Source organism: Nicotiana attenuata, unplaced genomic scaffold (genome assembly GCF_001879085.1).
Source record: "Nicotiana attenuata strain UT unplaced genomic scaffold, NIATTr2, whole genome shotgun sequence".
NCBI lineage: Eukaryota > Viridiplantae > Streptophyta > Magnoliopsida > Solanales > Solanaceae > Nicotiana > Nicotiana attenuata.
Genome location: NW_017670406.1, coordinates 268,463 through 284,281, shown reverse-complemented (window position 1 = coordinate 284,281; position 15,819 = coordinate 268,463). Strand labels below are relative to the sequence as shown.

Sequence of the window (15,819 nt, the reverse complement as noted above, 5' to 3'; positions counted from 1 at the left end):
ACGGGGGTCGGGGGGGGGAGGGGCGAGTAAGAAAACATGGGGACTTGGGCGAGGGGGGCGGGGGAGTGAGGAGAGTAGCATAAAAAAATATTTTTGTTAAAAAATATTTTCTGCTCTCGAACCAAACAATAGAAAATATTTTCCGAAAAAAGTTTTTCACTCACCAATCAAACAAGGGAAAATAAGTGATTAAATCACTCATTTTCCATGAAAATATTTTCTAGGAAAACATTTTTCATGGAAAACATTTTCTTGTACCAAACACACCCTAAATCTCGATCAATTTTCTTAACAATAAGAATATAGCATTCTGCATTCGTTGTTTGTGGATGTACCAATTTACTAGGCATAAATTCAATATTGAATTTTTATCGCTCTTGTGTTCGCCAAAAGGTCTAGCTAGGTTTAAATAAGAGTTTTTTTTTTTTTTTTTTTTTTTTTTTAAATAAATTTGGCAGCGTTCGTTCCGCCAAAAATGAATCAAATTAAAACCAAACATGAACCGAATTGCAATTTATAAACGTGGTCGACAGGCTATTCATATACCTCTAACCTGTATGTAAAAAGCTTAAAGCTCCATGCCAAACCTCATCCACTATATCCTGTTGGCTTACACTTATTGAGTCCACAAAACTAAAGAACTATACATATCAAATTAAAATTTGCTATTTAGGTCGTAATTCCAATAAGTTACAATATAATTATTCGCATATCAATCTACTATAAGCTTTGTAAGTACAACAACATGTTATAAGCAACTTATCCAATTACCAACTTTATTTAAATAGAAAATTCTATTTTAGTATCAAATAGTTGAAATGCCTAGGCAATCATGTTAAGGGCTTGCTAAAAGAAGAAATTCTTATAGTATAAGATTATCGTCCTAGAAATAAAATCATAGGGCCAGGCAGTCAGCCACTAACTGAGTGGAATATGAATCGGACGTCAGTAAGTTAATTGGCAACACATATGAAAGATTTTCTATAATCATTGAGGTACGTACAAAATAGGAACATTTCTATGCTATTTCAATATTCTCCAAGAAAAAAAATATACAAAAATATATTACTAGCTTACACCAAAAGTTACATAGAGCCTTTTTAATTTACCAGGCAGCTAAAAGATTTTTTTTTTTAAAAAAAATGGGAAAAAATTCCCATCTTTTTTGCTTCTAATAATTCCTCAACCAAAAATTAAGCTTTTGGTGCTTCCCTAGCTAACATGAGGGGCTGTGGCATTGGTACACTAATTAATTGGAGTTTGGATTTTGTTTGCATCACTACTTTTTTGCATTTCTATATCATTAATTATCTACAAAAATCATCATTTGATTATTTCCATTAACTCCCTTCACTGCTTCAGGAATTATTGCCTCCTCAATTTCCTTCTCTTTGTACTCCTTGTATTTTCCCCATAGAACTGAGTATAGCCCTGCCACTATCAGCACTGCACCAAGAATTCTGAACCAAAAATAAATAAAGTTTTTAGTTTATATCAGATTGAGGAAAAAAACATAGAAAAGGTAATTAAGATGTTGAGAGATATTAAAATTACCCTCCAATATAGATTTTTTCAGCAAGAATGAAAGAGCCCATAATAGCAACAATAATCATCATTAAAGGACTAAAAGCAGTCACAAAAACAGGTCCTCTTTTCTCCATTACAACACCTTGTACATAGTATGCTATACTTGATGATACTATTCCCTGAAAATTAAATATTTTTGTTATTCATCATTAATTCTTATATATTATTTTGACAAAACCAATAGTAGTCCAAATTGAAAGGAGAAGAAATTAAACTTACAGCATAGGCAACAGCTAATAAATTCATGTCAAAACCAATAGTCCAAACAGAAGGCTTGTGCTCCATTACAAATGTGATAGCTATAGATTGTAAGGTTCCCATAAAGCAAACAAGTGCAGTTAGAGAAAGTGGAGCTGTGTATTTCCTCATTGTGATATTCTGCACAAATATTAAATCACCATTTAGAAAACCAAAAAAAAAAGAAGCTTTTTTCTGGAAATTCTTGAAAAGAGAAAATGAAAAAAAATGGAAATTAAGTATATATAAGTGTACAATTACACACCTGAAGAATGAAGAAAGAAGCCCAAGCAAGAGTTGCAAAAATGAGGAGAATTGAACCTTTAAACCAATCTTTATCAGAATTATCTCCATTGGTTTCTTGTACACTAGAATTAATAATAGAGTGATTTGACCATAACAAGTTAACAACATGGCCTTTGTACAATGTCATTAACATGGCTCCAGCTACTGTTACTATTGTTCCCAACACTTTTGCTTGGCATCTAACTTTCTTTATGTCAACTTTCTCCATCCTAAAATAAACCTTATCAATAAGTCCAAAACTTCCGAAAAAGAACAAACTGGTCCGGACACTACCGTTATAAAATAAAATACGTACTGAACAATATATATATGTACCTGCAGAGAAATGCCATGACAAATGTCATAGCAGGAAGCATGTTGCTCATAGCACAAGAAAATGTTGGGGATGTATATTTGAGTCCAGCATAGTAAAAATTTTGATCAATCACTGGCCCCAAAAGACCCAATACAAATATATGCATGAACATCATGAGTGACATCTTTGGCCTAATTTTTCTGTCAACAAATTTAAAGACTTGTCAGTTTTTCAAGACTTGTAACAAAAAACTTCAAAAATTCTAATTTTTGTGGGTAATTTTACCTTTCAAGAATAAGAGCAAAGGGAGCAATAACTGCAGTAGCAAAAGCATTCCTATACACAACCAGAACATAATGACTCATTCCCCTATTAAGAGAAACTTTTGTAATAATATTCATCCCTGCATACCCAAATTGCAAGGAAATCATGGCTATATAAGGCTTAGCCCTTTGGTAAAAACTGCAACCACATTCTCCTTTTCCTTCCATTATCTTTTTTGTAATTATTTAAGCTGAATATGTTTGAGTCTTTAAGAGAAGAGAATAAAGAATTGATCAAGTGAAAAGCGAGGAAAACACTCTAATAAGAGGAGATTTGTGTTTTTCCTAAGGAAAAGAAGTGAGACATGCAACATATTTATAGACAACATGAGCCAAGGCACTAAAGGACGTCTCTATTATATCCAAATAGAAGGAATAAATTAAAAAGCTTATAGAATATATTACGTAAGAGTTTCAAGCGTGTGAGTATCTCACACTCACACGTGAGTGTAATTTGCACTAACTATCTATTGCTATTGAATCTAATTGAATATTCTGATCTGTTTTAATATATTGCAAGTGGAACCCACTTATGGATTTAGTTGAAGTATATATATCTAGTTAAGACTGGATAGTACTATAATACTCCATTATCTCATGACACTCAACATTTTTGGTTTTGCAAAATTTAAACTAAGTAGTGATTAATATTTTAAAATGTATTCTCTTGCATCATTTTGATATGAGAAACTTCTTCTTAATGTAATATTAGTACTTTTATGTAGTTTATTAAGTATAGAAATTTTAATTTAAAATTATTTTGTTCTAGTCCCATTTACATAGAAACATTGGTGAAGCTTATGGTTTTGAGATTTTAATCATTTTAAGTAATAAGTTCTGAATTATTAATTTGTACATGCTCAATAATTTCCTAAGATAATATATACTACATGATTTGGACTAAAGCTAAAGATTCGACCAGAACTGTAAACTCCAAACTGTAACCTAAACTCTAGCTCCGCCCTGATCACAAAATTAGGCTTATAAGCGAAAGCTACCAAACAGATTGGAATGAGTAGAAAATAATTGTTAACGTTGTTATTATTGTTACATCTTTCATTTTAGTGGTAGGTGATAGAAAGATGAGTTTAGTGGTATATGCTGTTGCCACACTCAACGGGGGTTTTGGTGGTGGGGTCCACCTTTGATGTGGGACCATCAGCATCTATCGTCACTCCGAAATGCAGCATCCCGGAACCGGTGATTCGTCGGAAAAGTAATGTCATACGTCGGAGTTGAAATGGGCGAATATCAGAGTTACTATAAATAGTAAATTAAAGAATCAAATAACTTGCTGATGCAAGCTTAGGAAAATCATTTTCATTTGCTTAAGGTAGTTTAAAATGATATAAATAGTTCGTCCGATTGTACTAATTAACTTTAATGTACTAACATTGACATTAACTTTATAAAAAGAAGTTAGTAATAATTTACTTATCTATATATATATATATTAAAGCAAGAAAGTTACCATATATAATCGACATTATAGTTAAGCCAAGTGGCAAGCTATTAAATGTCAATAGTATATGGTAACTTTATTATATATTTGACTATTTTAGTTAAATACAAATATAATATAATATAATATATATATATATATATATATATATAAAATTTGAATTTATAGATAAAGTCTAAAATTCGATTTTAAATTAAAAGTAAAATTTATCTTTTTTTATCATGTTATCATACTTAATATATATATATATATATATAATATATATATATATATATTATATATATATATATATTACTATAGTATAATATATATATATATATATATAAAGTTTTTAATTTTGAATTTATTAGTTAAAGTCTAAAAATTCGAAATTTATAAATAAAATTTATCTTTTGTTTAGGGCATGTTACCATACTTATTCGGTTAAATGATGATATGAATCATGTTAGGAACTTTGTTATTTTTTATAATTATTTTAAATACTATTCGCCTCTAGCAAAAAAAACTACTCCATTATAACTATAAAACTCTTTCACATTTAAAATTCTTACAAGTATAGTTTCTTTGAAACACTGTAGCTAGATTTCAATAAAACGAAATTCTTTTAAAATAAATATAATATATAGGTACACGTCTATGTTTATCTAAATAACAAAAAAGAGTTTACAAAACCAAATAAAAGCTTACTTCATATATAATAAAGTAAACATACATGCTGGAGAAATAAATATCACAAAATCAATCAATATTAAAAAACAAAAAGAAGTTGTTTCTTTTCTTCTTGAGAATAATTTGTTAGAAGAGTCAATTTGCATAAATGGACATCAAACAAATAACATAACTTTGGCTATACAATTGCTATCATTAATTTCAATTTAGCACATTCAAGGAATTAAAGGGTATATAGCTGAACCCCTTCATTTAGCTGTAGTCAAGCCATATTGCAAGGTATATTATTTTTTTCGTTGAAGAATATTAGTTTTGAATCAATAGATTATTTGAAGGTTTTTTTTTTCAAACTCAACAAGAGATAAATTGGTTTCTAATTGACAGTTTCTATAGTGACTTTTAAGTGTAACAAAGAGTATATATAAAGAAAAATTTGGTATGAAGTGAAAGCTTTTTTTTTTTAATGTAAACAAATTATTTCGAAAAAACTCTTTACTTTTTTAATTCAAAGATAATAAAAAGATAAGATATTTTTGAACATTAGTAGAGAGTTTTGAAATTATTATAATAGAAGTTATATCATGGATAAACTCAAAAAATCAAAATCTTATAGAATATTTACATAATATCCGACCATATTTATTGGTCTACTTTTATAGCTAAATATACAATAGATGAATATACCGACAAACACACGATTATACACATATTAGTATATGGATTATATATAAATTACACTCATTCAATTGTTTAATTTAAGAGGTCGGGTGAGCACCTATTTAGGCTGATTAGATAAAGTCAAAGAAAAATATAAAATATTACAACCAAAGACTAAAAATATAATTAAAGTTTATATGAGACTTTTTATTAAAACTCAAACCTTTTATAGTTGAAATAATTAATTTTTTGTAACAAAAGAAATTAATGAAGATAAAAAATAAGAATAAAAGAAAAAAATTATTGGAAAAAAAAATGTTAGAAAGATCTAAAAACGAGAAATAAAAGATGACAAAAAATTTCTTCTTATGTTTCATCTTTGGTGAGTATAAAAAATTTGAAAGTTAATCTCATCGATTTTAAATATTTTTTTTCAACTCAAATACATAGATTATAAGATAAGGATATCTTAGAATATTTTTTTTTAAAAAAATTTACATTATGTGTCGTTTTAAAAAATTCACTATTACTACAAACTGATATGATATTCAAATTTGAATTGGAATGCAATTTGAGTAGTTTGCATTGAGGTTAAGCCAAGCATGGTGTCAAAAAATAAACTACTTGCCAATTTTAAGACAATATGTGCAATGTTTTATAATAATAATAATAATCAACTAATTTAATATTTAATGATTCAAAGAACAAATTTTTTGTATATATACGGTATTAAAATTTCAAATTCTGGGGCTGGAGATATCAATAAACTTAAGTGGAGCCATACTGAAATAAATCCGGCCAAAGAATCATTTAAATTTTTAGATAGCCGATTAAAGTGAATTTTAAATTGAGATAATATCTTCACTTGCATCATTATAAAGATAATCATTATTATAATATATATAAAGTTTTAGAAATTGAAATTTCGGAATAGAAATATTTTTTGAAAGATAAAATCATACCAAATAAGAGTTCAAGTCGTAGTATAAGAGTCACGTCGTAATCAAAGAATCGTTTATATCGTGTCAACCTTTGTGCTTTGCCATAAATATGAGTTATTATTTCACTTTGTGGCTATTTTTAGGTTCCAATGACACCTATGAGAATAGTGCAAAAATAAAATTATCACTACGAGAATTGAGAAAATGTTAGTCTTTTTTCATGTAGTGTTTCTTAATTAATATCTGACGATTATCTATAATTATTTAGAAGGTTTAAATGTTAAGGTTATTTACATATAATTCAAATAACTCAGATATTTAACATGGTTAATGTCAAATATCAAAATGGAGTAAAAAAGATTCACTAGCTAAAGAATTTTTTATATTTTTAGATAGCCAACTAAAATGAGTTTTGAATTAAGAATAATATTTTCAATTATATTATTATAAAAATTATTATTATTGAAATATAATATTTTAGAAACAGAAATTTCAAGAAAGAAATATTTTTTAAGAGATATCAACACACCATATAAGAGTTCAAGTAGTAGTAAAAGAGTTAAGTCTTATACAAAGAGTCATTCATTGTCTCAATATTTGATTGTTTTGCCATAAATATGAGTTATTATTTTGCTTCCTGACTATTTTTAGGATCAATGACACCGGCAAGAATGGTATCAAAAAAGAAAAATAGAAGAAATGGTTAATTTTTTCATGTAGTTAATATCCAATGATTATCTATATTTACTAAGAAAGTGTAAATTTTAAGATTATTTACATACAATCCAAATAACTTAAATATTTGACATGATTAGTGTCCGCGCATCCGCGCGGGTACTAATACTAGTATTATAGAAAGACATTTATTGATGGACTCACATGAACATTTCAAGAATTAATTACTGTAATTAAACTGTTCTGTTAGACACATTGATTCTTAGTTGGGTACTTGTGACGACCCAAAGGGTCATCACCTGTTCTTAATTGACTTCTGTGTCCCCGAGGCCTTGAAAACCTCATTTAGAGTTGCCTCGATTTGCGTGCGCAGTCCGGCGCGTAGCCGGAAAGCTTAAATATGAAATTCTGTGAAAAATGCTAAGTTTTGATGTTAAAATGAATAAATTTGACTTTGGTCAACATTTTGGGCAAACGGACCCGGACCCGTGATTTGACGGTCCCGGAGGGTCCATAGAAAAATATGGGACTTGGGCATATGTCCGGAATCGAATTCCAGGTTCCAAGCCCGAGAAATGAATTTTTTAGTAAAATTATTTTCTGAAACTGTTTAAGGAAATTTGAAGTGAAAATTGATTAGAACGTGTTGGTATCGGGCCCGTATTTTGGTTCCGGCGCCCGGTATAGGTCTTATATATGGTTTAAGTCATTCCTGTGAAATTTGGTTGAAAACGGACGTCGTTTGACGTGATTCGGACCTAAATTGGGAAATTTGATGTTTTATGAAGTTTGAAAGAATTCTTGGACTTTGAGGTTTAATTCGATGTTTATGATGTTATTTTGACGATTTGATCGCGCGAATAAGTTCGTAGGATGTTTTTGAGGTTATGTGTGTATTTGGTTTGGAGCCCCGAGGGCTCGGGTGAGTTTTGGATAGGCCACGGGTTGCATTTTTGCACTTAAAAGTTAGCTGGTATGATCTGACCTGCAGGCTTCGCATTTGCGAAGCCTGGCTCGCAAATGCGAGTTGTACAGACCTGATCCTTCATCGCAAATGCGATAATTTACTTCGCAAATGCGAAGGTGCCCATGATGGCCAGGGATCGCCGCCGACGGTCGACCTAGATTCGACTACGGTGGGCAAACGACTCGACGACAGTCGAAGTTACGCACATGGCTAAGGCCATCAACGGTATAATGGTTAAGGCCATCGACGCCGATAAGTCGACCCAGCTCGACTATGACAGCGAGTAACTCGACGATAGTTGAAGTTGCGCACACGGCTAAGACCATCAACAAGATTAAGGTCGAAATAAAAGGAACAGAAAGAAAAGAATAACAGCAAAAGTATAACTTCCATTATCATCCAAAAATACATGTACAAAAGGACCCATTTACATCTCCAAATACAGCAAAACAAAATGAATACAAGTCCTAAGGGGCTTCGCCGTTCTGATCACCGCCTCCCGTCGGATCGCCATCTCGTCCACCGCCGTCCTCTGCCTGATAGGCCGCAGAGATCCAAGAGCCGGATTCTAGACGGTTGACGTCTTCGGAGTTATAGCCCGCCCGGTCCGGGGAATCAGAACTATACCCACAAGTTTCACGGGCGACACGGACTATGCGCCGTTGCTCTTGAACCTCCGCCTCAGTAGCTCGACCCGCAGCTAAGAACTCCTCGAAGACGACCAATCTGGCCTCGGCGTATACCCACATGTCATGCGCCTCACGATGCGCATCCTCATCAGGCCTTGGCGCAGCAGTCCGCTTGAGGACTTTAATCTCAGCCGCCTTGGCATCAAGTTCGGCGGTCACAACGGCAACCTTGATCCGCAAATCAGCAGCTTCCGCCGCTACCCCACGGCCAACCTCCAACTCTTCTTCCTTAGACTGGAGAAGAGTCTCTAGCTCAATATTCCGGGCCAGGGCGGCCATCAGCTGCTCGTCGATCTGCTCCAACTCGGCCACCCTCCGTTTCAGCTGGGCCTCCGACTGCTCCAAACCCTCACGGAAAACCCGAAACTCCGGGTCCTGCTTGAGTAGGTCCGCCAGCGCTTGATGCTTGACTCGGCACCGCCGATATTTCTTTACCACCTTGTTAAAGGTGGCTGCCTTCCTTTGCGCTCGCCGCCCCCTATCTATCTCCAAGATGAGAGTCTAAAAAAGAGGAAAAGGAGGAAAGGCAAGTCAGTATGCATAAAAATTTATTTTACGATACATGAAGAAAATCGAAAAATACCTGCAAGGCCGCGCCGGCAACCCTCCGGGATAGTTCCCCGTCACTAACCCCTTGTAACGTTTCACGCTCAGCGGCCGCACATAGCAGGGTCATATCCGTTGCGGCCTGCTCGCTGTGTTGAAACAGGTTATACCCTCCTGGGATAAGAATACGGCGGTTGGATCTACCTGCCGTCATCCCCACACGGGCCGGACCCCGCGTTAACGCATCTGCATCCGCCTGGGCGGCCTTAGGGCCCACCCTCTCGGTATCATCACCCGCTTCTCCAACGGCAGCCGACGAGCCGCTCTCCGGAATGCGTGTTGGGCTGGCGTCGAGAACCGCCCCCCCTTGGGGAGCCGACCTCCCGGAACGGATGGCATCTGCCATAAAAACTGGCCTTGACTACCGATGGGGCTCGCTCGCCCCCTCGTCTTCTGTGGCTATCCCCTTGCCGGTTATCAACCGACGTCTTTTTCTTTCTGGCGGCTCCTCGCTCTCAGAAGTCTCCTCCACAGCCCGAGGGGATGGCATCGAAGGAGTCGCTCCCCTCGCGGACGCCGCCACAGGCAGCGGTTGAGGAACCTCCGCAGCGCCCTCACTGGGCGAACCACAGGGTATGTATCCGTCTTCGGAATCAGTCCCCGCCCCAGGTGAGGTGACGACGTTCTTTTTCTTCTTCTTAGGGGCTCTCCGACCTGCCAACACGAATAAGTCAGGAAACGAGAACGTAGGGAATTCCCAAATCGTAGTCAAAGAATTACCTGACGGGCCGTACTGTTGAAGAAATGCAGCCCAGGTACGACATTCCTCCGCATAAGGTATTATTCTTTCCACCCATGATTTAATGTCATCAATGAGCTGGGGTGGAGAAGCCCTCGCTGCGAATAAAAAAGGGAGAAAAGCAAAGAAATCACGATGGCCGTATGGTCAAAAGCGCAAGCAGCCCTGAATTCTACGAGTAGAAATACTTACGTTCTAGATTCCATCTTTCCGGGAACCCTTCGGGATTCGACACCAGGTGCTCCGTCCTGATGTAGAAATATTTACGCCAAAAGCGGCGGTTGGGCTTATCATCGGCTTTAACAACCAAGCCCCTTGTGCCACGACTTTTTAACTGCAGCATGGTACCCCTCAGGTAACCAGGGCTGAATAACTGTAAGAGGTGGTGGACCGAGACGCTGCACTCAGCCCTGGCCGCATAAGTGGTCATAATACGGCACACCTTCAAGGTGTAAGGAGTGAGCTGAGCCGGACACACATTGTAAAAACGGCAAAGCTCCTCCATCAGAGGGTAGATTGCAAGATTGTAACCGATCAAGAACGGGTACTCATAGAATGTGCAATATCCAGGCCGGTGCACATTGGCATAGTCCGTCCCGGCCGGAACCATTTCCACGTGGTCCGGAATATGGTGCGTCTCTCGCAGATCATCTAAATGAGATTGTAATAAAACGCTGTGCTCCCAGGGAAGGTCAGGGCTTTTAGTTGGAAAATCCCTGCGAACATGCATCTCCTTCGGAAGGACGTTGTCTACGCTAAGAGGAACAAGGGCCTTCTCCGCCTTTTCCCCTTCACCACCGGAAGATGGCGGAACCCTAGACGGGGCATTATCTTTGGCCTTTTTACTACTCTGTCCGCGTTTTGTCATGATTATACTACTTAAGAAACGAAGCACTGACGATAGAAAGTGTGGTTTCAACAGAAGTGGGAGAGTCCCTCACAAAATAACGGTTACAGTAAAGAAAGACAAAGGAGTAAATCAGAAAATGCTTTCCGAAGGCTTGAAAGTTGAATCAAATCGAACCTCTCTCATACTTATAGGGATAAGTTGCACAGGAATCGAAGGGTCATGATTCAAAACGTGCGCCGGAAACCAAAATGTCACATCATCCTCTGAACCGCCTCGGGGGCAAATATAATAATGATGCATACAGGCGATGACGTCATTCCAAAAAGGAAGTCGCGCGTCAGTGGCTCAACAACGTCATATATTTCACTTCATTCATATTGCCGCCCCGGGTCGAGGTCAAATTCTCCTAAGCCGAGGTTCACGTTTCCGCCCATCGAAGACGCCCACCGAATGCGTCTCCAACGAGCGGAGGGACTAACTGTATAGGGTCAAATTTGACCCTCAGCTTCTCTACGCCAGTGGGTACGCCCAATGAGTGTACGCCAACTAACGTAGCGGGTACGACTCGGCCGTGGGGACAAAAGCGACATCGTTTAGGACTCAGTGTCTTCACTAGGGAGACATTACCTGTCTTTGTAACTTTTTTGATTCTTTCGAGGAGGGTCTCTTATTATATAAAGGAGACCCTCGCATTGTAAAAAGGGCATCTGATCTAATACAACTCTCTCATTTTTCTGGCTTTCTCTCTCTATCTCTAGTTCAAACGAACGTATCTTATTGAGTTCATATTGTTTCTTTGCAATACTAGATCTACTACAATATTATCATCTTTGCATCTCTAGGATTATTATATTTGATTACGATTTACCCTTTTCCTACTTTTGATTGTTTTTTAGCTTACAAAGTATATTGTTAACTTTTGAGCCAAACAATATTAATTTAGAAAAATAAAATAAATTAAGTAAATAATACACATATTATTGATAAATTTAAAAAATTGAAGAATTGTGAACAATAAAATAAAATTTAAAATATTTTTTGAGAAGTAATGTTGAAAATGATATTAAGCCAAGTGAGACGCTAATAAATAGTCATATTAATAATGTAATAATATTAAATAATAAAAATCATAATAAAGAAAAATAAGAAATAAAAATATTATACGATGACTATATAATTCATTTTTCTTTAATTTCATATAGTTTAGTTAATGGAATATTGTATTGAGAAGTAAGATGCCAATTGAAATTTTATTAAGGCAACATGATATAATATACTATAAAGACAAATTATAATTAAAAATAATTAATATTTTTAATATTGACCGCGCAACGCGCGGGTTCTAATACTAGTTTAATTAACAACAACATCCTTGTAAGATTGGTACAAATAACAATGACATATAACACCACCGATCGAAGGGTGTAGACACCGTATTGAAATAGTTAGGATCTCTTCATCCTTAATCAAAGGTTTCATGTTTAGTCTTGTCAATGGAATATCTTTGATTTAAATTGTAGAAATTGCTTTACCCCTTACTGAACGTACCATATATGAATTTCGATTAGTCGGATCGTTAAACTTTGAAAACGTAAAGGTTGAATATTGTTGGGTATATCACTACTAGTAATCCGGAAAAAAGCGACCAAAATTTGGCGACAAAAATTGGTCTGTCAAGAAAAGCGACCAAAGTTGGTCGCTAAATTAAAAAAGATAATTAAATAATTATTCTAAATACATTAGCGACCAAGGTTGGTCGCTTTTTGGTCGATAATATGGTCAAAATGTTGACCGTACTGGTCAGACTTGCTTGGTCAAAGAAATACTGAAATTAGCGACCAACTTTGGTCGCTAAAGTGGGACCCATGTCACGACCCCAATCCCGATCGTGATGGCGCCCAACACTAATGCTAGGCAAGCCCGACCAATTTAAATACTCTCAACCCAGATACGCAATCCGTTAACAAATAATACGATTTAAAATAGCAAATATCAAGGTTCCAATCCGAAACTAAATAAAATAGTATGGAAAATAATAACGAATATCCCAACATTCCCCAATAGATCTAGAGTCACGAGTCTAGAGCCTCTAGATGTAACAGAGTAATATATCCATAGTAATAAAGAAGTCTAGGATATGGAAAGACAAATAAAATAAAGGGGAGGAGTCGGGTCCTGCGGACGTCAGGCAGCTACCTCAACAACTCCTGAAAATAACTTCACGAAAAACAGCAAACAACTCCACTAAGTCTCCGGAGCACCTGAATCTGCACACATGGTGCAGGGAGTAAAGTGAGTACTTCCAACTCAGTGAGTAATAAATATATATAATGGCTGAAAGTAAGAAATTCCGAAATATTACAATATAAAGCTATAATCGACGATTCAGCACGTTAAACGATGAAACAACAGCAGACAATGACAATTAAGACCAACAGATATAAAATGCATGAATGCAATACAATGCACATGACCGCTGCGGCGCGCAGCCCGATCCATTTGGGTACCCGCGCTCAATGTGGGGGTTCAGACTCCGGAGGGGCTCCTACAGCCCAAGCGCAATATCATCGTAATATTTGCTGCGGCGTGCAGCCCGATCCACACTCAGTCCAGTTATATATATGCTTGCAAGCCACTCGGGCACAGTCAGATTATTCATTTTGGTCCCAATTATTAGGAATTATAGAGCTAAGTTTTTAAACCTTTATTTGTTTATTAAACAATTCGAGTCAGTGTCTAATTCAGGACTGATATCATAAAATATGCTAAACATCATGGAAGCAGTGATAAGGATCCCTGAAGGATGCAAATGATAGGCACAAAGCCCCAAACATATACATAAAATCCAAGTAGGATGATTACCAAACAATTTCTATTCAAGAACACAGTACGAACATCAATCGGAACGGACTAGGTCAAAATCCCCAGTCACAATCGACCCCGCACTCGTCATAGAGTACGTGTCTCGCCTCAATATAGCGTCACAATGTTATATACCGGGGTTTCAAACCCTCAGGTCATCATCTACATCTATTACTCACCTCAAGCCGGCCACAAGTCTAGCTCGCTATGCCTTTGCCTTTCGAATCAACCTCTTCGCACGCCGAGTCTGATTAAAACCACAACGAATACATTACAATAGGCTAAAGAAACATAACCCAATCGAAAAGACTCGAAAAACACCAAAATTCACTAAGTTGGCAAAACCCGAGCCCCGGGCCCACTTCTCGAAAAATTACAAAATTTACATTACTGGATTCCTCGTCTCGCCACGAGTCTACACATACCAATTTTACCAAAATCGGAGTTCAAATGCCCTTTCAAAATCCATTTTTACATCACAACTTTTCAAGCCCTAGCTTGACCCGTTTTTGATGAATTTTCCACAATTTACATGTAATTTCTACCATAAACTCGAATATTTAGACCAAGGAACTTACCTCCAATTGATTCTCAGTCAAAGCCCTCGAAAATTCTCGCTCAAAGCTCTCAAAACTGCTTAAAATGGTGGAAACCAACTCTTGTTCGTGGATGAAAACAATATATAAAAAAAACCCTTCTGTAACAGTTGTTTTCGCTTCTGCGACAATTTCACCGCATCTGCGGTTTTCCTTCAAGTCGCCCAGGACCGCTTCTGCGGTCCCAAAACCGCTTCTGCGGTGATCGCTTTTGCGGAACTTCGTCCGCTTCTGCGGAAAGACCGCTTATGCGACCAATACGCCGCATCTGCGGAACCGCTTATGCGGTCCCTTTTCCGCAGATGCGGAAATGACAGAACCAGCAACTTCAAACCTTCAACAAACTCCGAATTCTCCGTTTAACCACCCGAATTCACCCCGAGGCCCCCAGGACCTCAACCAAAAACACCAATACATCCTAAAACCTCATTCAAACTTGTTCCCATCATCAAACCACATCAATCAACGCTAAAGCCATCAAATCACATTGAATTCAAGCCTAAGTTTCTTAAAAACATCCGAATTACGCATTCGATCAAAAACACGACCAAAACACCTCCGAATGACCTGAAATTTTGCACACATATCCAAAATCACCTAACGGAGCTACTGCAACTCTCGGAATTCCATTCCGACCCTCGAATCAAAATCTCACCTATCCACCGGAATTCGCCAAAATGCCAACTTTGCCAATTCAAGCCTAATTCTACTCCGGACCTCCAAAATCACTTCCGATCGCACTCCTAAGTCACAAATCACCTCCCGAAGCTAACCGAATCACCGAAATTCACATCCGAGCCTTTTAACTAATAAGTCAACATTCGGTTGACTTTTTCAACCCAAACCTTCCTTAAAGAGACTAAGTGCCTCATTTCTTATCAAAACTAATCCAAATAAACTCTCACACACCACATACCGATAATGAAATATGAAAAAGCAATAAACGAGGAAAACGGAGCAGTAACACATGAGACGACGGGTCGGGTCGTCACATAAAGAGAGTTTTAACTGGATCGATTGAAGGTAAGTTTTATGAGTTAAAAACATGATTTTATTGTAGAATCATCCTTGAAATTCATGAGAATATAGCCAAATTGTAAGAAATTAGGGCTTGAGTTTGAAATTCTAAATTTGAGATTTGAGGGGCCATTTGTGGTCCGATTTGAGATTTTTTGGTATGTATAGACTCGTGGCGAGATACGAATCCGGTGATGTTAATTGTTTGATTTTTCGAGAAGTGAGCCCGGGGCTCGGTTTTTGCAAATTTCATGATTATTAATATTTTTCGAATCTTTTCAATTGGGTTATGTTCCCTTAGCCTATTGTGACGTATTCGTTGTGGTTTTGGTCAGATTCGA

At 36.5% G+C, this 15,819-nt stretch overlaps 1 protein-coding gene across 1 annotated transcript; it reads right to left on the bottom strand.

Annotated features, from left to right (window-relative positions):
- Positions 1-970: 970 nt before the first annotated feature.
- On the bottom strand, positions 971-3,048 carry LOC109238970 (WAT1-related protein At5g07050-like). The gene is made up of 6 exons (XM_019405466.1): positions 2,711-3,048; positions 2,446-2,625; positions 2,090-2,339; positions 1,807-1,965; positions 1,555-1,706; positions 971-1,460 (listed from the first exon to the last, which is right to left on the bottom strand). The coding sequence occupies exons 1-6, from the start codon at positions 2,914-2,916 to the stop codon at positions 1,304-1,306; spliced, it is 1,104 nt and encodes a 367-aa protein (XP_019261011.1). The 5' UTR covers positions 2,917-3,048; the 3' UTR covers positions 971-1,303.
- Positions 3,049-15,819: the final 12,771 nt, after the last annotated feature.